Source organism: Balaenoptera musculus, chromosome 21 (genome assembly GCF_009873245.2).
Source record: "Balaenoptera musculus isolate JJ_BM4_2016_0621 chromosome 21, mBalMus1.pri.v3, whole genome shotgun sequence".
Classification (NCBI taxonomy): Eukaryota; Metazoa; Chordata; class Mammalia; order Artiodactyla; family Balaenopteridae; genus Balaenoptera; species Balaenoptera musculus.
This window is the reverse complement of record NC_045805.1, coordinates 8,690,287-8,716,371: the sequence shown is the minus strand read 5'-3', so window position 1 is coordinate 8,716,371 and position 26,085 is coordinate 8,690,287. Positions and strand designations below refer to the sequence as shown.

Below are 26,085 nucleotides of genomic sequence, written 5' to 3'. Positions count from 1 at the left end.
GGCACATATATACAATGGCATATTACTCAGCCATAAAAAGAAATGAAATTGAGTTATTTGTAGTGAGATGGATGGACCTAGAGTCTGTCATACAGAGTGAAGTAAGTCAGAAAGAGAAAGACAAATACCATATGCTAACACATGTATATGGAATCTAAAAAAAAAGGTTCTGAAGAACCTAGGGGCAGGACAGGAATAAAGACTCAGACATAGAGAATGGACTTGAGGACATGGGGAGGGGGAAGCGTAAGCTGGGATGAAGTGAGAGAGTGGCATGGACATATATACACTACCGAATGTAAAATAGCTAGTGGGAAGCAGCCGCATAGCCCAGGGAGATCAGCTCGGTGCTTTGTGACCACCTAGAGGTGTGGGATAGGGAGGGTGGGAGGGAGATTCAAGAGGGAAGGGATATGGGGATATATGTATATGTATAGCTGATTCACTTTGTTATACAGCAGAAACTAACACAACCTTGTAAAGCAATTATACTCCAATAAAGATGTTTAAAAAAAAAAGTGACAAAGTAATAAAATTGGAGGTGGTCTATTCCAGAGCCCATACAATATAAGCACAAGACTGTGCCATCTCTCCTATCAGTGCTGCCCTGGTAGAAGGATGCTATTCAGAAAAGGCATCTTCGACCTTTTTCTTCCCCACCCATCAGTAAACATCTAGAATGCACTCCCACTTCAGAAAAGATAACGCAACGCAATGTGCCTTATTCAAAGGAGGATTTTGGTCTTTTATTCACTCAAACCTATGGTTTTGCATGGACTGGGAATGTTTAGCTTGGAAAAGACAAGTGAAAAGGAAAATGATAATTATCTTAATAGGGTGAAGGAACTGCCACCTAGTTTTAGACGACAGTTTCTTGCTTTCCAATTTTCTAAGAGTAGAAATGGTTTTAAATTCTGGCCCCAGCCACCTACTAGCTGTATGAACACGACTACGGTGCTTAAGTCCAGTTCCTCATTTGTAAAAGGAGCATTTTATTACCTATCTGTATCTGGATGGTTTAAAAGAGTAAGTTGAGATCATGTGAAACATCTAGCAGCTCAATGAATAACTGTAATATAAATGCCATGGAACCTGGATTCAGAATTACATGATGAAAAACATCAGGGTTTTTTGTTGTTGATGATGATCAAAAATAAACACACAAACATAGTTTTTCATAGCATATCATCATCCCTGTGCAGGACACAGAACCCTTCTGGTCGGGAAGCTCTGTAAGGGAGGACACATTTGTATTGTTTCTCACAAAACCATCCTTAGAGTTTGCACCAGACCAGATGCGTAAGAAACGCTTTAGATGTATCTGAGTTTGGTGCATGGTCACATACACATCCTCTGTGCCAGGAGGAGGGCATGCCTTGAGACTCACCTGAAAAAGCAGCCACTCAGGAGTTTAGAAACCTCTGCGGTTATTTTTAGTCCACCCAAAGTAACGCTGGCTCTGAGAAGCATTCTGCTTTCCTTAATTAGTATTCTGAGTAATGCCTTATGTTCTGATGGCCTGTCCTGTAACAGGCATGACTGTGACCAGAGAGGGGGCAATTCATTTCAACTGGCTTCTGTTAGAACTGGCTGCTGGAAACAATGCCAGCGATTTTATTTTTGGTCTATTAGTAAAATGACAGCACTAATTCATTTCACAGAGGAACCAAACAGCTGTCAGATGGCAGTGAGCAGAACAGTTCCCATATTACAATTTAGTTATGCTGAGTAGGATTTTTCCACTGGCACAGATTTATACTGTAAAGTGCTCCCAACCCCTTCCAAACAGCACCAGTGACTTGCATTGCACACTTGTCCTTGGAGAGTACAATGAAAAACGATACCAACTATTCACCATCGGGCCTCCACTGGTTAACTCGCCAGATTTAAACCGACAAAGTTTAAGGAAATATAAGTGACACATAGATGTTCTACGAAAATTATTTCTGAAAGTCAAAAAAATTTTTTTCCCAACAACATAAAAACTGTATATCAGCAGCCATCTCTTTCTAATGAATTTTCTATTAACTGTTCTCTGGGCATTGATAAGATGAAAGTAGGGACTTGAAATAGTTGGTATTACTTTTTTTTTTTTTTTTTTTAAACAATCACTTTAAATTGTGAACATCCACTTTTTTTTTTTTTTTTTTAAATTAATTTATTTTATTTTATTTCTTTTTGGCTGTGTTGGGTCTTCGTTTCTGTGCGAGGGTTTTCTCCAGTTGCGGCAAGCGGGGGCCACTCTTCATCGCGGTGCGCGGGCCTCTCACCATCGCGGCCTCTCTTGTTGCGGAGCACAGGCTCCAGACGCGCAGGCTCAGTAGTTGTGGCTCACGGGCCTTGTTGCTCCGCGACATGTGGGATCTTCCCAGACCAGGGCTCGAACCCGTGTCCCCTGCATTGGCAGGCAGATTCTCAACCACTGCGCCACCAGGGAAGCCCGGTATTACGTTTTATACTAAGAAGTTTAAGGAGTGCCTTTGGGGTTGAAATCAAAGCGTGATGCCTGTCGATACAGGAGCTTCTGAGAAGAAAATACACACACAAAGGAACCTTGGAAAGCTGGGACTGAAACACTACTGGAACTACTGACACTTACTGCCATGTCTCACACAAAAAATACAACGGTAAACCTTTTAAACAAGCGCTGTCTGCAAGTAACAACAGAGAATGTGTTGACTGCCAACTTAACAATGACTTAAATTTACAAACACTCCTGAGTCACCTAGTGTTGGACTCCGCTAACTAACAAAGTTGTCTGATCAGTTGCAGCAAAACAACTAGACCTGCCGCTTTGGCAGCTTTTCTCAGGGTCCACTTACTTTTTTGACTGGGCCTTAAGAGGCTGGGTTACATAAGAAGCAGAACTGACACAGAAGAAAGAACACCTGACTTCCGAGGAAAGGAAAAGTGCTCTGGCTGTAGGGTCAAGGTCCCACACAATGGCCGCCTATCTTTGTTAATCAAGTTGTATCAGAAGACAACCACGCTCAAGCCCTCAAGCTGTCTAGGGCGGCTATCACACCTCATATTGTACCAGCAGAACTGAGTAGTTGGGCAAAGATCAGACAAACTGCAGCGCAACAAACATTTACTATCTGACCCTTGACAGAAGAAGTTGGCCAGTTCTTTTTAGAGGGACCAAACCTAATTCCAGCTCTTTTAACAATGGATGTCAACACTTCGAAAACTGCCATATCTCTATAGGAATAAAGTACCTACTCATAAAGTTTTAAGGGTTAAATGAAAATTAACATACAATAAAGTATTTTTTATTATAAAGTGTTAATGTGACTACAGTTTAATAGGCTAGATGGCACCTTATATGGAGGTTGTTGAAAGACCTTTATTAAATGTGGCTAATATACCACCTGAAGAATATTACAAATGTTGTAATGTAATGCTGTATTTCATTGGAATGTTGTGTTTGATTGTTTAAATTCACAGTGCAAATTGTTTGTGTTTATTTTATACACTAGTTTAAAAGGGAAATGATACCTCAATTTTTTTAAGACCTTCAGCACGGATTAATTATAAGTACATGTTAACTAGTTACTTTGACTTGGTGAACTTAAATAATACAAAAATAATTTGTTATCACTACACTCAGATAAAAAGCCATAGTTGTTCCCGTGATTCACACATCTTAGCTTTCCTCCCTCCCCCCCCCACAAAAAAAAGAAGTCAAGTAAATATGTAAATTTTGATACACATGTCAGGATTGTGGCATATGGGAAAGTTTTGAGCAAGTGTGAAAGTCTTAAAAAATAAAAAATAAGATGTGGAATGCTAAAACCCCACTCTTATGTGTTGAGATGGATAACACAACCAAAGCTGAAATGTGTTCCATTTCAGCTTATTCCTGCACAAAATCTCCCATTTGTTACCCTCCTACACACAGACAGAACTGAAGGAGGAAACTGAAATGTCCCCCACACACCAGCTGTCCCCTCACCCACCCGCCTCTCCTTCCCAAATGTGGCTTTCCATTCCATTATTCTAATATTTAAAAGCATATTTTAAGAAAAGTGTATGTATGCTTGGAAAAACAAAATTAACACTTAGAAGATACATATGATTAAAATGACTACTGCAGCTTAATTGGAGCTCTACAAATTCATGTTGCAAGTTGACAGGCCCCAGGCCACTCTTCTCTTGTTAAATGGTGGGTTTTTGTTTTGGTTGTTTTGTTGGTTTTTTTTTTTTAACTCCGGAGGATAAGAAAGAAATATGAGGTTATATTCTGAAAGAACCAATGTCAAGGATGTCTTCAAGGAAGCGCGTTAGAACAAACAGGGCACTCAACTAGAAAGGGCACGTCATCCTCTGCTATCATGAGGAGGGTATGTTTGCAGACCAGATTCTCGATTATTGGTTTTTAGGGAAAAAAATTGGGAGGATACAAATAAAAGAAAAAAATATTGCTTTTCTTTATTTGAAAGTTTACCTTCATTTCTGTAGCTCATTCTTTCAGTCAACACTCGGACATAATTGAAAGCATTTCCTCTTTAGGTTTACATTACTCTGATTAGCACAAAGAAATAAGTGAAATAAACAATTAGAATGGGAAGAAATGACTGATTATAGAAAATGCACAAACTCACAGTGCAATTTTATATGACGCTTTTTCAAGTTAATCAATAGAATCAATGTTGAGGTTAAGAATAAACCCATAACTGACGATCTCAGAAAATGAATCCTACTGAGGCCAACCTCATATATATTATTCAGAAGACATTTTAGATTGATGTTTTCTGGATATATTTAAAGAACACAATACAGAAAGAAGAAACTGCTTAGTAAGATGAGAAACTTTTTCGATTAACACAGCGTTTGAAAAATATGCTTAGATTTAGCAATAGGGATGCTTGTTTGATATTCAGTGATCCGTTAACCTTCTCTAGCAAGAGTATCAGAAATGATAATAAATTTACATTTTAAGTGCAAAGTCAGAAATGGAAATGAACTCTGAATCTCCTGTAGACTGAGTTAAGGACTCTGCAGATAAATATTTGTATCTCTTTATCATCTGGATGTACATTTGGCATTAATTTCACTGTATATCAGAGAGCGAAGCGTTTGCTTAAAGCTTAACTTTTACATAGGGCTACAGACTGATTATATTTCATGTAATTTCCATATCTCTCATAACAGGGCCTACAGATGGGAGGCAGGTCTGCTTCCCCAAGACTGAAGTGATTTTGATGTATCAAATTGTAATATATTTTTGTCCTAATTTATAATGTGCATTTCCAGCATTCTTGGGTACTTTTGATTTCAGTCCATGGATGCTTGTGTGCTTTTCTATTTATAATTCAAATCAATCTCACTCTTTCACATCTTCTCCTATAACCAGTAGCTAGTATAAAAAATGTAATTTCACCTTTCCTCAGTGATCTCTATCCTATATTCTTCTTATTGTAGACTAGAGAATAAACAAATCAACAACAAAAGAAGAGTAAAAATGCCTACCTACTTGAGTTGAGAGTTGAGAAAAATTTTGAAGTTACACTCACTACAATGTACAACTTGCCAGTTTGTCCTAAAACCAGAAAGAGTCACTCAAAAATTTACCAGGGATGCATCTGTTTTTTTGCACCCTCACTTTGAAAAACATAGAATCATTCATGTTTGCCTTTTTTTTTTTTTTTAACTGTGTACCAGAAAAAGCTGAAGAGACACAAAGCACAGAGCAGTTGGGACAGAGGTAGACAGAAGTGTCCCAAGAATAAGATGGCAAAGGGGAAATCAGCACAGAACGGGAAGGATATAAGCATTAAAGAAGCTTATATAATTCCTAATTTAGAAGAAATAACCATACATTACACTTTTTGAGGTCAGCTTCTATGCCAATACTGCAGAGCTGGAAGAATAAATTAAAAGTGTTATATACCAGGGACAGAGCCACATGGTTTAAAGAGCTCATCTTCTGCAAGTTTCATAACAACTCTGTGAGGTTGGTACTCTTCATCCTTAATTTTGCAAGTGAGGAATCTGATACAATAAGTGCTTAAGTAACTTATCCAATGGTCACACTCATAGCGACTGGGAAACTGGGTTAAACCCAGACCTCAGAATCTATGCACCATCCACATATAAACATTTAAGTAATTAATTCTGCCGACACTTCCCATTTCTAGTGCCCGAATAGTAGATAGCCAAGGCCTGAGAGTGTTTAAATAGACAGGTTGTCTAATTTCTAGTGTATTGAGTGGCTCATTAAAGACCCATGATAGCCAGAAAAGAGAAACTGTTAAGAGAAAAATCATCTAACATTATTTTTGCTTATAAACTTCATTTTAAATAATGCTCACTTTTTGCACACATTACCTGAGATTACTTATTACCAAATACATACACATATTAGTTTGGAAATTTGTCTATGACACAAGATATTATTGGGAAAAATCAACAAAAAAGTAAGAGAAAAATCTTGGGAGATGAGTGGGTACAAAGGATAAAACTTAAATTATGATCATGAGGAAATATATTAAGAAATGCAAGTACCATTACATTTTGGGAGGTCAGGCATTAACCAATCCTTATTTTGTTAAAGATGCCTCTTCTATGTAATTAAGTTGTCTTTTATTAAGTCCCTTTTAGACAGACTACTATTTCTGTGTGTAGTTTTCTAGTAAGTACACATTGTTTTCCCTTATTTTTAAAAGAAAAAATTCAGCTACAGGGTTGACCTTAGAAACTAAGAACTCAGCCATTTGAAAACAATATTGAAGGCCTTTTAATTACCTGGTCCCACTTTGTATTCTATTTCCAGGTAAGAGCCATAGATCCATTTAAGAATATTAATTTCTAATATCATCTACAGATGTTTCCCTTTATGATGCTCATTACTTAATTTTTTTAATATTCATTGCAACAAGCTAAATAACTCAATAATACAGAGAAAAATCAAGCAATACTTCTTCTTAAGCATTCCAATGACTCCCCAAAGTCATGTTTATTAAAATTCAGGTATCCTCCTGTACTCTTCTGAATACTCATATTGTGTATGCTATACATATACATGGATGATGGATACACACACACACACACACACGTATGCGTGCATACATAGTTACACAAGTACTTTTAAAAATATTTTTTTGACCGAAATGGGATTATACTGCTCTTTTTTTTGGGGGGGGGCTGCGTTGGGTCTTCGTTGCTGCACGCGGGCTTTCTCTAGTTGCGGCGAGCATTGGCTCCTCTTCGTTGCGGTGCGCGGGCTTCTCACTGCGGTGGCTTTTCTTGTTGTGAAGCATGGGCTCTAGGCACACGGGCTTCAGTACTTGTGGCAGGCGGGCTCAGTAGTTGTGGCTCGCGGGCTCTAGAGCGCAGGCTCAGTAGTTGTGGCGCACAGGCCTAGTTGCTCTGCGGCACACGGGATCTTCCCGGACCAGGGCTCGAACCCATGTCCCCTGCATTGGCAGGCGGATTCTTAACCATTGTACCACCAGGGAAGTCCCTATACTGCATTTTTTTCACTTCCTTGTACCATGGATGTTCCCTTAGGTCAATATATATAAGACTAAAACGAAGTCTTTTTAACAGTATTGAGTACTTTGAAGAAGATGTTTTCTTAGGCTGATGTTTGAAGGGAAACTGTACCTGACAATATAAACAGTGTGAGTGGGAGTCTGCAAGAGTGTGTGTGTGTGTTGGTGTCTCACTAGGGAAAGAGAACCGACTTAATATCACTCAGTAGATCTCACTGTAGATTTTATGATCTGACGGATTCACAATGATCCACTCCTACTGAATCAGAAACTGGATTTTGCAGCGCACAGAAAGCAGATTCATGTCTCCAGGGTAAACGCACAGTAATTAAGTTCACAGAACATATCAAAATGCCAAATTAATAAATTACAATCCACAGGAACTAGACGATTTGCACTGGCAGGACAGCCCTAACCCCATCCCACAGCACTCCGGGCCCGTATATGAAGCCAAACTGTAAGCCCAGCTTTGCTTACAGGAGCCGAATCAAAGCAAGAGAAACAAGAAATGAGATAAGCAGCAACAACCTGACTGAAGAACCTCTGATGCCTCAAGGGAGCAGAGCTGATACCATCAACTGACAGAAGCCATTCTGACCTTTACGGAAGTTATGGAACGACTGAGAACTGGATCCGGAGGAAGTCTATGAAGTCTACGTACCAAATTATGCACGTAATCTCACAACCTCATAGACAGTGAGATATCCATGACTCTCAAATGGAGAAAGTCGTATACAGCATGGGACCCAGAGCAGGGAGCGCCTTGCACTGGCGAATGGTCCACCTCAACTCCTGGCCACACCCACAGCAGGGACGTGCTGGGTGGACCGAGGGGCTCACAGAGCTGCTGGCTGAGCATCCCTCTCCTCTTGGCTGAGTTTCACTGGATGTGGCTTAGCCTCTGGCACTTATTCCATCTTTGTTCTTTCATCAGACATATCAATAGCCATCGGTTATATACCAGCCTCTCTACATTGCCTACGCTCGCTTCCTGGTGGCGGCTCTCCTTCTGTCTGCTCTGACCCATCATTTGATTGACTTAAAGTTGAACTTTCAGAAAGTCGCTACCTCTCTCCTATCTCTGCACGTTTTGGAGGTGTTAGTATTCATGTTACTAACAGCAGTAATTAACTTCAAGTGCCATTCCAAAACCTTTGATTAATGGTCCTAGGGTACCTACTGTTGAACACCCCTGCAAATCAAGAACAAAAAATGGGTACCCAGGCTCTGGCAACTAAGCCTAGGGAAGGACTGATATGAGGACCAACTGCTCTGCTCTCTACAACCAGGTGAAACGTGTCCTCAGGAAGGTGTGTCCTCACCTGGGTTTACCAACACGGAGTATCTAATACTCAAGAGGAAAGTAATTTGAGAAGTTTCCCATTTGTTTCAGCCTCAGTAATTGTTATAAATCCAAAATAATCTTACAGTGTTGGCTGATGGATAGCTAGCTGCTGTGCCTCGGCCACCACTTTCTTCAATCAGAAATGTTTCTCTCCTGCCAGGTGGGTCACTCACATTCCACACTTTAATTCAGGTTGAGTTTGGATAATCACCTCAAGGGAGAACTAAATCAGCGCTGACATCCTAAATAAAGCTTTGAGCTTGAAGGGTAATAATCTAGCTGCTCTTTCTAAATCCAGGTCCATGGATGTTAAAGGAAAGAAGATTCTGCTGGAGGGATGTGTCAGAGGGAAATGCCAAATACATTCAGTGAACAAGAAACATACTCTCAGTAAGAAGACCCACCCACCCCTGGAGTTAATTACTTAGTGAAGCCAGAATGAAAGGTGAGAACTGTAGCCAAGATTCACGTTTCTCTGGTGAAATTCTAAGTAGTTTATGAAAATGAAGCCCATTTGCTTCCCCAAAATAAATGTATAATAAATGAAATTAATCCACTTTAAGTTTTTACAGGTTTCATTTAAGGGTCTGTATTGAGTCCATTAGTGAAGGAATGCTTGTAGATGTTGTGGGTCACCTAAACTCTATCTTTAAACCATTTCAGTGTTTTTTGTTTGTGTTTGTGTGTGTGTGTGTGTGTGTGTGTGTGTGTGTTTAGGAACTTCTAGATGAGAAGATGTGTTAACCAAAGAGAAAATCAAATTCAAATCCGTTAATTGTGACACTTATTAGCAAGTCACCTCTTAGGTTTTGAGGGAAAGAAATATGAACTACCGGCTGAAATTAAGCTAGGATTGAGTGCAGAATTTTTATCGAACAATATTTCTGAATATTTACTTTGTGACAAATGTCAAGGATTCAAATTTGTCTTTGGAGCCCCTCATTGCCCTCAAGGATGCAAACAAAAATGGCCACAAGAGAAGGCATAATATGTGCCATCTAATTGCTCAAGTTAAAAGTGCTGCAAGAGTTCACAATTCACTTAATCCACCTTATTCCTCTTCTCTCTGCAAACGTTTTGGGCATCACAATCATGATTTAAAAGCCAAAACGTGACAAACTTGTAAAATGGAAGCCCATGCAAACAAAAATGCTTCCGTTTACGTAACAGTCCAGTGAGATGAATTCAGCCTTTTCCTTGAGGATCTCACAGAGGAAGTGTTCCCCGTCACACATGAAACAATATAAACCCAACCCCCTAACTGCGAGGCCAGCCAGAGGGGCCATGCTCCAGGCCCACCGTGAACTCTAAGCAGGACCCAGGAAACTTCCTACAGTTCTTAAAGATGGTAAATGCTTTTCTCCATAGTTTTGCCCATGATTCTTCCTCACTCAGAAAGATCCCCTGATGATCCTTCTTCCTGGAGAACTTCTACCCAATGACTGATACAAAGTCGGCATTTAGCACTTGAGCTTTGTAAACGCTGTATATGAGGTACAGCCCAAGCATTAACTCTGTCAGGACTCTACCTGTCCCCAAGTACACCTGACCTTCCCTCTTCTGCCCAATCATGTCAAACACCGTAACTACTTATTAGAACAAATTACACTCTCTGTTCTACTGAATTTTGTCGTGTTCCCCTACTACTCCTTCAGAACAGACACCATTCCTGCCACCATCTTTGTATTCCTATCATTTAGCTCAGTATTGGGTCTTTAGCAGATACTCAATAAAAGCTTAGTAAATAAACGAAAGAATGAATGAGTAAATCTGTGTGTGCATAAGAACATACGTATATTCTCCGTGTGTATATCATATATACACTTGTGTATGTGTGTATATATGTAAATACGTAATTATGTATACACACGTGATAATATGCATGTATTCATATGTATGTATTTTCATACATGGAAACAAACTTAACTATATGAGAGAACATATAGTAAGTGGTTAAGAATTACAATTTCTGGAAATAGACTTGTTGAATTTCCCCTTTCACATTTAGTAGTTATAAGGTCTTGGCAAACTAAATAACTATAGGTCACTACCTAATTTTCTCTATCCCATAATATTAGGTAATTTTACATTGCTTATAGGAATCTTAAAGATTTAATAAGAAAATGTACATAACACTTTATACCATACTAGGCACATGCATCCATCTATCTACCAGTCTACCTATTTATCAAGTATCTATTTACCTACCAATCTATTAACTATTTTATCTATTGATTATCTATTCATCTATCTCTTTCATCTATCTACCTACCTACCTATCATCCATTTATTTACTATTTATCTATTCATCCATAGAGATACATATACCTTAGTAAGCAGGACAATGCTATAATTGATAAAATGAATAATTTTAAGACAAAAAAAATTGAAAGAGAAGAATTCCTTTAGAATAGCATTTTATAACCCAAGGGAGTCTCTTAAAGCATCTTCGTGGGCAACCGTTTTTCTCACTCCAACTAATGAGCTATTTGGTATGCAAAACAATTTCCTGTCACAAGCAAATTTTTCCTATTTAGTAATGTCAAATTCCTCCTCGCTACACTGGTGGTATTTTTTTTTAAACAGATTTTTTAAACTGTCAGATTCTTATAGATTTCATGAATAATATTTAAGGCCAATATATTCAAATACGGCACCACGGGAAGGTGAGATAAATGTTGAATTGTAAAATTAGTATTTTATGAACAAAATATTTGACTGTCTACATTTGTGGCTAAAATTTTTCCCTTTTCAACTACCACATCAGCCAGCATTTTTAAAGAAATCTTAAAGAGAATAGATTCCTACCATTTCTATCAGCTTTGCCTTAGACAAGAATCCAGTTTAACCTTCCTTTGCCTCACCAAACAATTATTGAAAATGTAAATATCTGTGGCAAAATATGCATAAAATTTTCATTTCAATTTCTTTACAAAAACTGTCATCTCATGGATTAAGCCTTGGCCAATTTAATTCCCAATCAATGGAATTGCCCAACACTATAGAGAAATGTTCTATAGAAGGAAAGTATTTATTCTAGTGAATACACATTGGACACATTAATTTGAATCACAGAGTTGGGGCTTTCTATTCAAGTACAAGTACTATAATATACAGAAGTTCTATTTCACACAAAGTATTGGATTATCAAAATACAATCACTGTCAAAGAAACTTATTTCACTTGCAAAAATATCTAAAAAGTCCATCTAAATTATAGTAAATAATTGGTAAAAAACTAAATTTTAAAAATATAACCAATACTAAAATTATTAAAAGTCAATGTATGAAAAATTACCAAGTAATTCATGAAACATTTGAAATGATATTCAGGATAAAAATAAAGATGTGCATTAACAAGAGAAATGTCACTTAAAAATAAATCAGACTTCAGAACCAAAAATTGGGAGTTGAAGAGTTTTCATCATATATTCACTACTGTTTCTAATGCTTAGTTCACTTTGTCACCAGTAAGAAAAAGCATTAAAACAGGGGAAGGTTTCCCTCTTAAAAAATGAAAAAATAAAAAGAGCATCAGAGTGACAAGTTCTTTGGGGCATAAGCTCGAGATTGTCCCATGTCACCAAATGGATTTGTTCTCTTTGTCCTTAAGTCTAATGACTGCCTTGTCACACGTTTGTCATGACATAATATCTGTCACGTCCTGACATGCCATGTCAATTTTCCGACCTTCTATATGATTTTTTTTCTTAAATCATAAATAAACTTGATGACAAAAATAATTTTATTTTAGTAACTGAGATCTTGATGAAAGGAAGTTGGCAAATAGAAATACATGAATGAATGCTATTTATACACATAGGACTTCAGTATTGGATAAATGTAGGAATTTTGATAGTAATCCATCTCACTGTAAATTATGTGTAATCCTAATATTTTTTGTTATAAATTTACCAAAGAAAATTATGCAAATTCTTTGGTTGACCACGAAGAATAATGTTCAGTGACGGAACTAGGAAATTTAACATTATAAAACACCCTACTAAATTAGTAACTACAATTTTATTAGTCTGTATTTATGGGTTAAAATATGTTGATTTCATCAACAATCTATAAACTTACTCACTATTTAGAGAGCTAATTACTGTATGTGAATAATGTTAGTGTGAAATTTATAAATATTTCCATTTAATTTCCAGGGTTAAATTCAACAACCAAATGCATCAATTAGAATATTTTAATTTATTGTTTCCATACTCCTTAGGTAGCTTAATATCTCTATGTATGAATAATTTATGCAATGTACCAGTCCAAAGTACCATCAGCAAACTATAATAAAGTTCAGTTCCTTGATTAAGTTTATTATAAAGGTTATTCTGTATAGACAGATTTTTTAAATTTGGAAGATTTTCTCCAATTCAAGCAAATAAATGAAAATTAGAAATTTAAACATCAATATGGTAATACTAAATAATTACTAATTTTAATTAGATAAATTAGTAATGGTTTAAGAACTAGAGAAAAAAATTTTTAAGCTGATTTAGTATTACATTTTAAAAAAAATAAATTTATTTATTTATTTTTGGCTGTGTTGGGTCTTTGTTGCTGTGCACAGGCTTTCTCTAGTTGCGGCGAGCGGGGGCTACTCTTCGCTGCGGTGTGCAGTCTTCTCCTTGCAGTGGCTTCTCTTGTTGCGGAGCACGGGCTCTAGGTGCGTGGGCTTCAGCAGTTGTGGCACGCGGGCTCAGAAGTTGTGGCTAGTGGGCTCTAGAGCACAGAGCTCAATAGTTGTGGCGTACGGGCTTAGTTTCTCCGCGGCATGTAGGATCTTCCTGGACCAGGGCTCGAACCTGTGTCCCCTGCATTGGCAGGCGGATTCTTGACCACTGTGCCACCAGGGAAGCCCTAGTATTACATTTTTAAATTAAATTCTCTTTAGAGGTCTTGGATAAGACGTGGACGTTTTATTATATTATTTGGCTTATATTAATTACTTGATGGAGTCTTGCCAATATAAAAACCAGTGGGATTCAATGTTCTGGTTACAAAACGACTTTAGACATTTTTCTGACTATTATCACTGCTTCTGCTTAATATTATATCCGAATAAGTGTATTTACATATTTTATACACTGCTCAATAAAAATCTCACTTTTCCCCATGACCACTACATTGGTAAGTTACAATTATGTCTAAATTCCCTGTGAGAACTGATACTATTGATAAATCAGTTGATACCTACAGTGAAAGCTTTAGTCTCTTCTAGATAAATTCTCTAGTCTTTAATCTTCTGTTTAGACTATTTAACTTTATTTCTCCAGACAGTACAAATTTATTTTCTCAGTAGACCTTTAATCTAATTGAGAACTATTTTACAAATAAAGATATTGAATATTTTATACAATTTCTGTTTTGCTGACAAAGTACTTTTTATTTTAATAGTTTTTTCTTTCAAAATAATGACTTGTATTAACTTGTAAATATCAGACTATATTGTAATGTCACTATTTAAAAACACAAATTTCAAAAAACTGCATCTTCACACATCAACATTTGAAAAAATACATTGAACTCATGACCTTGTTTACTTTTCTCATTTTCCCAATTTTGTTAATAACTCATAAACATTTTCCCAACAGAGAAAAATCTCAATCATTTTTTATTTTACCATGCTGACAACCACTAACACCAACAACAATAGCCCGGAAAGATTCAGTAGAATTATTCATCTGGCAATCTCCCAGCATCAGTAGAGTTTCTGCAACATTTATCTTACGAAATTTAACAAAACATGATATTCAAGGATCAACTTTGTCAGAAAGGGGAGGAAAATTGCCAAGGTTTCTAAAATGTTGAAGCATTATCTACCTTCCGAGCAAATACCATATATGCTGATTGGACAAGTTCTGTTTCACAGTACCTAGTACAGATGGCTTTAGAAACACTTTTGTAATGTTAAGCGAAAAAGAAATTATGTGAAGTTAGGGTATAACAGGATAGTGGTAGATACAAGCAAATCTGAAAGATAATAGCACCCATTAATCTTAAACTAGCCTGTTACTCTTCCAAAGATTAAATTATCCCCTGGTAATCAGTAATATACTTAAAGATGAGTTACCCTTTCAGGCCACTGATGCAGGTTTATATATAAACGCAGTGGCCTGGAAGAATTGGAATCAGAATAGTATACAATACTAAGCATCATTCCACATAAGACTTTAAATAAAAGGATAAATTGCTCTGTTTATTTTACTGTGCAAAGAGGACATTCTACCCTTGTATTTTCTGATAATTGCATAGTAGTTAAGTTCAGTTGCACAAAGCACATGTAGATTTTATCTTTCCACGAAGAATGATTTTTGCCCAAGTGTAGAGAACACTCCAAACAGAACATACACAGATGTGACTGAACCCAGAAAGGCTCGTTAAGTGAACAGTGTGTGTTGTAAATAGGGATTGGGCTATCCCTTACCCACAGTCCTTTTCAATTCATGGGCTTCAGAGTCTATGTTAAAAATGAAAGATTTTGTGTTACACATGAAAGAAAATTTAAAATATCTATGTGAAACAAGACTAAAGAGACCTCAGCATTTACACTTACAGTATTAGTAGTGCAATTTCTTAAAACCGAATACTTAAAGTGATCATCTGTATTATTCCCTCTATCAAAGGTTGAACTCTCTTTTATCTTCTTAAAATTTCTGCCCCAAACAGTCACCAATGACAGCAAGACCCTAAGGGCACCTTGGCACAAAATCCGAAAACACCAAAAAACAAAAACAAAACAAAACTCACTCCTGATGCCTTGCAAGCTCCAAACAGTAAAACTGAAATCATTTTCTCCATTAAAAGTTTCCACTTTGTCAACCAAAACTCACGCAATGGAATTCCCTTTACCTAAGCACCAACTCTGAGTATTACTGTCCAACAATAATTTTAAGAAAACATGTCTGCCTTAAGAATTAATTCTTCACAGAAAAGGCACTCTATCAATTAGTATTCTAAATTCTCAAAACTTCTCTACCACATGTCAAAAGAAAAACCACTCTTCCAATCAAAAAGTTCTACCAGTAAAGGAAAATTGTCAACACACGTTTTGTGCTAGAATGTTGGGCCATTGTAGTAAATAGTGTTCTCCCATCATCAAAGCACACAAGTCAAATGTTTGCACCATTAAACCACCTCTGAAATAGCAGCTTCCGTTTGCATGAAAATCTTCAGCGTGAGGTCATCTGGACGGTGGGTGTGTGCAGTGCACAACGAGCATCTTACCTTCATACAGGGCTTTGAAGCCCTGGGCACTCACGGCGAAGTCTGTCGTGAACCACAGAGTAAGGATGGAGCCGGTGCTGACGATGCAGGAAGGGAGCTGAAATCCCGACAACCTAAATTTCAAAAAGAGGTGAATACAGTCAAAAAGCGTGAACTTGTTATTGAAGCTTATTTGATGAAGTCATTCAATTCCTCTTTCCACTGTGGCCTGTTTATTTGACATAAGTCACTGAACAATTACGTGATCCATACACCAGGTGTTGCCAGGTAATTGAAATGAAGCATTTTCAGGGACCAGAGTTTGCTTATTTAAACACTTTTTGAAAAGATTTTTTTCTTGAAGGACATGTACAATACACCACTGTCTAAAGAGAGCACACAGAACTTACAGCAATGCAGTCATCCTTACACCTGCTGTGCGAAACAATGTAACACTGCATGTGCTTTTGAGTTTATTTTTCTCTTAAATTATTAGATACTGTGCTGTCACAACTCATCATTAATGTGCTTATTCTTACTATCTTCCCACCCCTCAATAAATCAGTTTCTCTTGAAAAGAAAACAAATCCTAGTCACAACGTCAGAAATAAAAATCAATCACTACCTTGAGCTCAGGTGAAATGAATTGATTTTGATATTTGGTTTTCAAGACAAATCTTTTGGATTTTAAGATATGTGTTTCAATTATAACTAGGTTGGGATATATTAAGAAATCTTAATGATGAGAAAGAACTCTGAAGGAGTGAACTAGTATAATAATATGTAAAATATAATACTTTACAAACAGATAGCTTTTCTAAAGGTTAAAGAGATGCTTCAATTTATATCTTTAAAGTTTACTAATTAAATAGTTTGTCTACAGTTGCATGGTTTAGTGTAGTCTGAACACAAACTTCTGACTCAAAAAAAAGAAAAAAATCAACCTGAACATTCATTTCCAGGGGGAGAAACTCTGTCTTGCCAGTAAGTCTATGGTATTAAAGGCCTAATTACAACCACTGTAGTTGCAGAATCAAACCAGAAACTAATAAGAGAAAAATGACAGGACAATTGTCAACCAGCAAACAGCACACTTCTAAGTAATCCATGGATCAAAGAAGTCTCAAGGGAAATTTTTTAAAGTACATTAAACTGAATGAAATATAAACACAAGATACCAAAATCTGTAGGACTCAGCTAAGCAGTGCTGAGGGGGAAGTTAACAGCACTGAAAACATACATTAGGAAAGAGGAAAATTCTCATATGTGTAATCCAAGTTCCCATCTCAAGAGCTTAGAAAAGGGAGAGTAAAATAAACCTAAAGCAAGAAGGCAAGAAATTACAGATAAATGCCAAAATCAATGGAAATGAAAATGGGAAAGCAATGAAACAAAGCCTAATTCTTGGAAAAGATCAACAAAATTAACACATGTAGCAGAAATGACCAAAAAAAAAAAAAGAGGGGGATAAGAATAAATAGAGATAAGAATAGGGATAAGAATAAAGAGGGGGATTAGATAAATACCTAATAACAGGAATAAAATAGCAAATATTACTAGAGACCCCACAGGCATGGAAAAAATGCTCTAAAAACTACACCCATAAATTTGACAAAACTGAAATTGCTTACTTCCTTAAAACACACACACACAACGAATGACCACAACTTACTCGATGAAACAGAAAATGTGAATAACATTTACATTACATTTAATGTAATGTAATGTAAATGTTAATGTAATGTAACATTGAATAGTTACACTATAACTATTAAAACTCCCCTGAAAGAAAAGTCCAGGCCCAGGTGATTTTACAGAAGAATTCTTCTGCCATAGACTGAATGTCTGTGTCACCCCAAAGTCATATGTTGAAATCTAATTCCCATCATGATGGTATTTGGAGTGGGGCCTTTGGGTGGTAATTAGATCATGAGGGCACAGTATCCTTATAAAAGCGACTCCAGAGAGCTCTCTCGCCCCTTCTGCCATGCGAGGACACAACAAGAAGAAACTGCCTCTGAACAGGAAGCGGGCCTTCAGCAGACACTGAAACAGTGGGCACCTTGACCTTGGACTTCCCAGTCTCAAGAACCACATGAGAGAGGTTTTTGTTTTTTATAAGCCACCCAGTCTATGGTATCTGTTACACATACTAAGGCATTTACCTAAATGCACCGAGACATCTACCAAACATGTAAAGAATTAACAATTTTACGCAATCTCTTCCAGAAAACAGAAGTGGATAAAACACTTCCTTACTCATTTTATGGCACTATTATTACTCTGTGCTATGGACTGAATTGTTGCTTCCAAAATTTGCATCGTGAAGCCCTAACCCCCAATGTAACTGTATTTGTCATTTCTTTATTTTTTCAGTTTTCATTGGCATATGGTTGATTTACAATGTTGTGTTAGTTTCAGGTGTACAGCAAAGTGAATCAGTTTATTTGTAGATATGGATATGGATATATATATATATATATATATATATATATATATATATATATATATATATATATATATATCTCCATTCTTTTTCAGATTATTTTCTCATACAGGTTATTACAGAATATTGAGTAGAGTTCCCTGTGCTATACCGTAGGTACTAGATATCCATTTTATGTACAGTAATGTATATATGTTCATCTCAATCTCCTAATTTATCACTTTCCCCCAGGTTTCCCCTTTAATAACCATAAATAAGGCTTTTAGGAGGTAATTAAGAGGAACTAAATTCATAAGGATGGGATGCTAATCCAACAGGACTGGTGGCCTTATAAGAAGAGGACAAAGAAGAGAAAGAACTCTCTCTGTCTCTTCCCTTTCCTCCGACCCTGCCACACGCGTGCACTAAGAAAAGGCCATGTGCTCGCACACCCAGAAGACAGGGGTCTACGAACCAGGAGGAGAGTCTTCACGAGAACTTGACCATACTACACCCTAATATCAGATTTTTAGCCTCCAAACATGTGAGAAAATACAGTTCTGTTGTTTAAGCCACCCAATCTATGGTATTTTGTTGTGCAGACCAAGCTAAGACACCCTGCTACCAAAGACGGACAAAGGCAGCACCAAAAAAAAAAAAAAAAGAAAGAAAGAAACAGACAAATATCCCTCATAAATACAGATGTAAGAGTCCTTAACAGAATAAGAGAAAATAGAAGTAAGCAATAGATAACAGTTGTTCAATAAGGCCAAGGGGTGTTTATTCCAGGAATGTAAACACAGTTCAGTATTTGAAAATCAATCAACGTAATCTGCCATAATAACAAGCTACAGAATAAAATCACAGGACTGTAATATTCTATGTAGGAAAAAGCATTTGACTAATTTAAGCATCCAATCATGAGAAAAACTTTCAATAAAATACAAATGGAGGAAAACATCCCCAACTTGACAATGAGTACCTGTAAAAAAAACAAAAAACAAAACAAAACAAAAGAAAACAACAACCTACATCTAACATTATACTTATTGGGGGAAGACTGAATGCTTCCCCCTAAGATTAAGAACAGGCAAAAAGGTATGGTTTCACCACTTTTATTCAACATTATGCCAGAGGATCTAGCCAGTGCCATAAGCCAAGTAAAAGAAATAAATGCATACGGATCAGAAAGGAGAAAATAAAATCGACTCTACTTGCGCAATTAGCTACATAGATTATGCCAAGGAATCTACAAGAAAACTTGAGTTAATACTTGAAATTAGCAACTGCCCAGCATACACAATGAACATACAAAATTCAGTTTTATTTATATATGCTAGCACTGAACATGTGGACACCAAAATTAAAGATACAATGCCATTTACAATCGCCAAAAGAACACTTAGATATAACAGGTACAAAACTGTATCCTGAAAACCCTATAATGCTGAAGAAAGAAATGAATAAAAAATTAAATAGAGCAATATACCACGTTAATAGACTGGAAGACTCAACACTGTAAAGATGTCCATTCTCCTCAGACTTATATGTAGGTTTAAGACAATTTCTGTCAAAATCCCAGCAAGACTTTTTTTAGACACAGACAAGATTCTTCTAAAATTTAAATGGAAAGCCAAAAAAAAAAAAAAAAAGAATGGCTTAAACAATTTTGAAAAAGGATAAAATAGGAGGAATCAGTACACCTGTTTTCAAGACTTATTTTGTAGTTACAGTAACCAAATCCATGTGGTACTGGCAGAGGGATAGACCAATCCATCAGTGTATCAAAACAGAGAACTCAGACTCATGTAAATATGCCCAAATAATTTTTGAAAAGGTGTAAAGGCAACTCGGTGGAGCAAAGAAAGCCTTTCAACAAACGGTGCTTGAACAACTGGACGTCCACAGGCAAAGACAACCAAAAAAGAGCCTAGACCAAAGTCTAACACCCTATAGAATAATTAACTCAATATGGGATCACAGGCATAAACGTAAAATGTAAAAATATACAACTTTTAGGAGAAATCATAGGGGAAAATCTTTAGGATCTTGGACTAGCCAAAGAGTTCCTAGACTGGACACCAAAAGCACAATCCATAAAAGAAAAAAGTGATAAACATTAAAACCATTCGCTCTGTGAAAGACCCAGTTAAGAAATGAAAAGACATGCTACAGACTGCTAAAAAATATCTGCAAACCACGTATCTGACAAGGACATGTGTCTAGAATATATTAAAAAAACTTTAAAGACTCAACAGCAAAAGAACAAATAATGTAATTAGAAAACAGGCAAAAAAACAAAGTGTCGATTCATCTAAAAGGATATACAGATGGCAAATAAGCACATGAAAAGATGTTCAACACCATCAGTCATTTGGGAAATGCAAATTAAAACCACAAAGAAATATCACTCCTATTGTAGTGATATACACACCTATTCAGAATGGCTAAAATGAAAAACAGAATATACACACCTAATCAGAATGGCTAAAATGAAAAACAGTGACAATACCAAACACTGGCTAGAATGTGGAGAAAATGGATTGCTCATATATCGCTACTGGGCAGAACCACTTTGGAAAACAGTTTGACAGTTTCTTAAAAAATTAAACATGCAATTATCAGATGACCAAGCAATTACTCTCCTGGGCAGTATTTACCCCAGAGAAATGAAGATTTATGCTCACACAAAACCTGTACTAGAATATATATGAATATATATATGTACACATATATATACACATAAACATACACTTAATAATCAAAAACTGGAAATAACTCATATATCCCTCAAGAGGTGAATGATATACAAACTGTAGAACATCTATACCATGTACTACTATTACTCAAAAATAAAGAGAAATGAACTATTGATCTATAACACCTGGATGAGTCTCCAGAGAATTATGCAGAGTGGGAAAAAAGTCAACCCGAGATAGATTACATACTGTATGACTTTAACATTCTTGAAATGACAAGCTTATTGAAAAGGAGAACAGGTTATTTGTGGCCAGTAGTTAAGCAGGGAGTTGGGACAGGAGGGAGGTGGGCGTGGCCATAAAAGGACCACATGAGGGAATCTTACGTTCTGTGTCTCGACAGTTTCAATGTCGGTATCCTGGCAGTGTCCCTCTACTACCGCTTTGTAAGATGTTACCTTTCGAGAAACTGGGTAAAGACAGCTGCATGTAAATCTATGATTATCTCAAATTTAAAAATTTAATAAAACAAAAGACTGGAGGGCTTTGGATGGAGGCACTCAAGAAAATATATACAGATTAAAATCATCAAATTAGTACAAAAACACAGTATTTAATAATAAGACATTCTCTCATTAGATTCAAAACTTAATTGAACAAAAAAATGTTGATTATTTAGTGTAGTCCGTTTTGAAGTTTTAATATTTATTACCATAAGTTTAGATATCAAATAACATGGTAGCACTTTAAAATAAACACACATTCATGTTTTCTTTAATGAACTTTAAAAGGAATCATGAATAGGAAGGGAAGAGTCAAACTATTATCTCAGAAAAAAAGTAACAAAATACTAAGAGTTGTAAAAACAATGTTATATGACTACTGTTTGGAAGTTTGGGGAAGTTCAACATGCACAATGGTAGATAAAATATATACAAGTGATCTGCTTTAAATCGCTGAAATGGAATGCACTCATTCGTATTTGAGCACGAAAGAATGAAGTCCAGTGTTGGTTGAGAGGGGTAGGAGAGTTGATTCAGTTAATCATTGAGACCGTCAAGAGCTAAATTTGTGGTTCCAATGTTTATAGCCATTACCCATCACACCAGCTGAGAGTGAGGAATCTGAACAATGACCAGTGAGGAACTCACTCTTCAGTCTCTCTGCAAATACGCTGATGAGGATGTACGCTGCTGATTATCTCTGTAGTACATCATTCGTATCCTTTGCATGAGGACTCTGGGGATAAATTTCAGTGTTATCTTCCTTCAGGAAACATATGTTCTTCGGGGCAACCAGTTTATTTTTAACACCTAGTAAATCATGGAGCTGTTTAAGTTGCTTAGTGTTGACTAAAAGAAAATTTCGAACCAAATTTCTGGCCTTCCCTAAGCAACGTGTGAATTTTTATAGTAGCCTCGTTGCAGATTCTGTAATTTGCATTCTTTCAGAATTTTATCTTGCTTCCATCCATGTATCTTTAGATCTTTGTAAGCCACTTTATCTCTCTATATAACTCATCATGGTATTCACACAGTGGCAAGTCAATGAAAACAAGAAAGAAAGAAAATTAACACTGCTTTCCCCTCCCCATTTCTATCAAACCCAATATCACCTACAACATATGCACATTTGACCTACTTCTTCCTAGAGTGCAACTCAGAAACATGGTTGTCACTGTTGAAAACAATCCTAGCATCCTAGTCAAAGCATTGGGTTTTCACCTGACACCATCACTGAATCATCTGTGGGAAGAGAAAGAAAATGATTAGAAAAGGGAATGGGTATGAGAAAAGTGATAGAAACATTTCACTCTCAGCAAAAAAAAAAAAAAAAGAAGAAAAGTATAGGTAGCAAAGGTCCAAACCTCTCTCTCTCTCCCCACACACACATACACACCCCTACCTCTGTCTGTCCTTTTCTAGCTGCCTGCCTGTTGTCTGATAGAATCTCATTTACTATATTTTCTACTGGGAGAAAGCAATTCCCCTCTCACATCCTGCGATCTGGGTAAATGATACAGCCTGTCAAAGATGAGTGATTATTAAATAAAGTAAGGACGATGTGGGGCAGCCCTTCTATATTCTCAGTGCTTGTTCACTCGGTAGAAACATGAGTTTCAGAATCGAACAAATTTATTCTTCTTCCATCTCTCAAGAAATTACTAGAATGAATTGCACTTAGAAATATATCAAAAATATTGTGTATCACTCAAGATACTCAAATTGCTGATACCAATGCAATAATCTTGAGTATTAGAAGTGGTGAGGCTGGAGAAAAAATAAGAAATTGAGTGAAAAGGTCAGCGGAAACAAGACAGGTGTGAGCACAGTTTATTTCACATAAATTAATGAGGAAGTTATAACTCCATTCAAGAGAGGTGTACTCCTAAATGAAAATAGTACCTATTTCATTTATTTATTTTTCTATTCTGTTCAACATATCATTCATAACAATTAATATAAAAGTTATAAACCTACTTACAGTATCAATTTCAATGGTAGATTTTTACCATGATATATTTATATACATTACATTTATTTAAACTGTTGCATAGTTCCACTGCTAAAAAGAACGTTTGGATTTTTAAACTCTGTGAGAGCTTCATTTAACTTCTCTTGGGCAAAGCCAAAGTTAAATACTTTATACTTTCTTTAAATTTCTATTTTCAAAAAATTTTAGTATGTCCTATGACTGGCACAGCAGCAAAGATATTTGAAGCTACTATACTTGAAGTCTTCATTGTTTTTATTAAAAAGTTAAAACTATAAGTCTTTTTTTAATATTAAACAATTACAAATGCAGATGTGATATGTCTGTACTGTACTGCCTGTTTTCCCCTTCCCAAAGCTCTTATCACATCTGTTTGAGTCTGGTTTGATTTAACAAGAAGAATGTGATGTAGTCATTTGGTTTTATTACACTATTTTAGCCCTACACTGAGTTCCCAACAATTCTAGGTTGCAATTATTAGACCAAAAAAGTCTAGAGGTAAAACATTTGGTAAAATTGCACATTGACAAAAGCCTAAGAAAGGATTTCATGTTCAGTTGTACTCTGTTCACTTAACCACAAGTTATACAAGGGAAGTAATCAACTTTATACAAAGAAAAATCAGGACATCTTGTAGTAAGACAGATGCCTTAAGTCTACAAGTCAAGGCATCTTTTCCTATTGTCTAGTGCTTACTAGGAATTAAAGAGTCACTCTAGGTAGTTTGTTATCTGCCTTGTGAGTAGGAACGCAAAAGGAATACCTAAATGATTTACTGGTGCCATTTTGACATGGTTTTCCATGCTAATTTCAGGAATAAAAAGTTCCTATGCCCAGTAGATATCTGCATTTCTATCTACGTCTCTGTGGATGTACAGATACATACAAATGTGATGACGTCTTTTTCCTATAGTAAGCTCAAAATTTTACCTGTGATTCATTTAATAATAATGTCCATGCCAAGTTGTTTTAAAACAATATACATACTCCAGAAGTGTTAGGGCTTTTTTCACATCTATGAAGACTGATATGTATGTACGTAATTGGACAGAGCTCTTAAAAACAAGAACTGAAAACCTTGGAGGGAAAAAAACAAAACAAAACATAGTTGACTAACAAGTCTTGAACTTTCTTATCAAGATTTTGTGTGAGAGGCAGATAGCTATTTGCCCTCTAAAAGGGTTAAGTCTCTCTTACATGAGTATCTTTGGTTAAATTTTGAGAACGTCATGAGATTTCTAGTAGCCCTGTCACTAATATTAATATTAGTATTAATATTGCTATATATATTGCATATATTTTAATATTGTTATATATGTATATATAGCAATTAAACCATTGCCTTTGCTTTAACTTACACCCTTCCTTCCTAAGAGGCTAACATCATAAAAAACATCTTATTTTCCTTAAACATATCATTGCTCATATCATGGTCTGTACATAGTTTACTTCTCCCCAGAATCCTGAGAGGAACTGCACTCAGTTACGGTGATTTAGTATACTTGGCCTATCTTAGTTTATGCTAAATAAAAGTTTCCTCCTAACGGAATTCACTCTCAGCTAAACACTACTCTGTCATAAAAATGAATTTTTCCCAAATTACATTCTAAACAAATTTGCCAAGACTTAATCCACTGATCCTCTTTTCCTATCAAGGCATCAAGCTATTTTGAGAAAGTGATTTCATAATTACAGTGTCTATGATACATTATCAGAAACAAAAATCTAAGCAGATTTTGCCCCCAAGCATGAAATAGCATCCTCTCGGTGTGACTCTATTATGACAATAGAAACAGCATCATTTATAAATGACACTAACATAGTAACAGCATTTTCCACTCCTAAGTATGATTGTAAGTACTTTAACTCCAACGTTCTCTTCCTCTGCTCTTGAGCCTTCTGGGCTATCAACTTCATCTCCACCTGAGTGATAAGGATCCAGAAATTGTCTTTCTAGTGCAAAATCCATTAGTAGGATTTTTCTATCAAGATCTCTTTTCAATCTTTTTTCCCCCAGGTATGCCACTTTTCCATGTTAAGATTTGACATAAGCCCTGTGCTACTTTAGAATAACTCAAAGGCTTTCTGCTTTACTTTCTCATCTGAGGGTTAGGATATTTAATGCTCATCTAAATTTCAGCACAGCTATGATAAACAAGGCAAGGCCCTAAATGACTTCTTCATCGGCAAGCAAAGGGATTAGGCAAAGACCCCTAGAGTTTATTTCAGGGCTCAATCATGTTGAGAAAGTATTTCAAAGACCTGAAATGATATGCAAATTTATTTATTTCACTGTGCTCTGACAAAGTATATTTTTAAATTGAGATTTCCTTCTTAATTGTGAATCTAACTTCTTCTGTAAAAACTGAAACCTGAATCCAGTAGTTAGGTAGTCAGATGGAAACTCTGTATTTAG

At 36.2% G+C, this 26,085-nt stretch overlaps 1 protein-coding gene across 1 annotated transcript in view; it reads right to left on the bottom strand.

The window, feature by feature from the left end:
* The window catches only part of CSMD1 (CUB and Sushi multiple domains 1), a 1,821,542-nt gene that overhangs the window by 1,271,329 nt on the left and 524,128 nt on the right, over nucleotides 1-26,085 (bottom strand). The window contains exon 3 of the mRNA XM_036838958.1: nucleotides 16,074-16,186. Within this exon, the coding sequence (XP_036694853.1) occupies nucleotides 16,074-16,186 (113 nt within the window). The remainder of the gene's footprint in view (nucleotides 1-16,073; nucleotides 16,187-26,085) is intronic.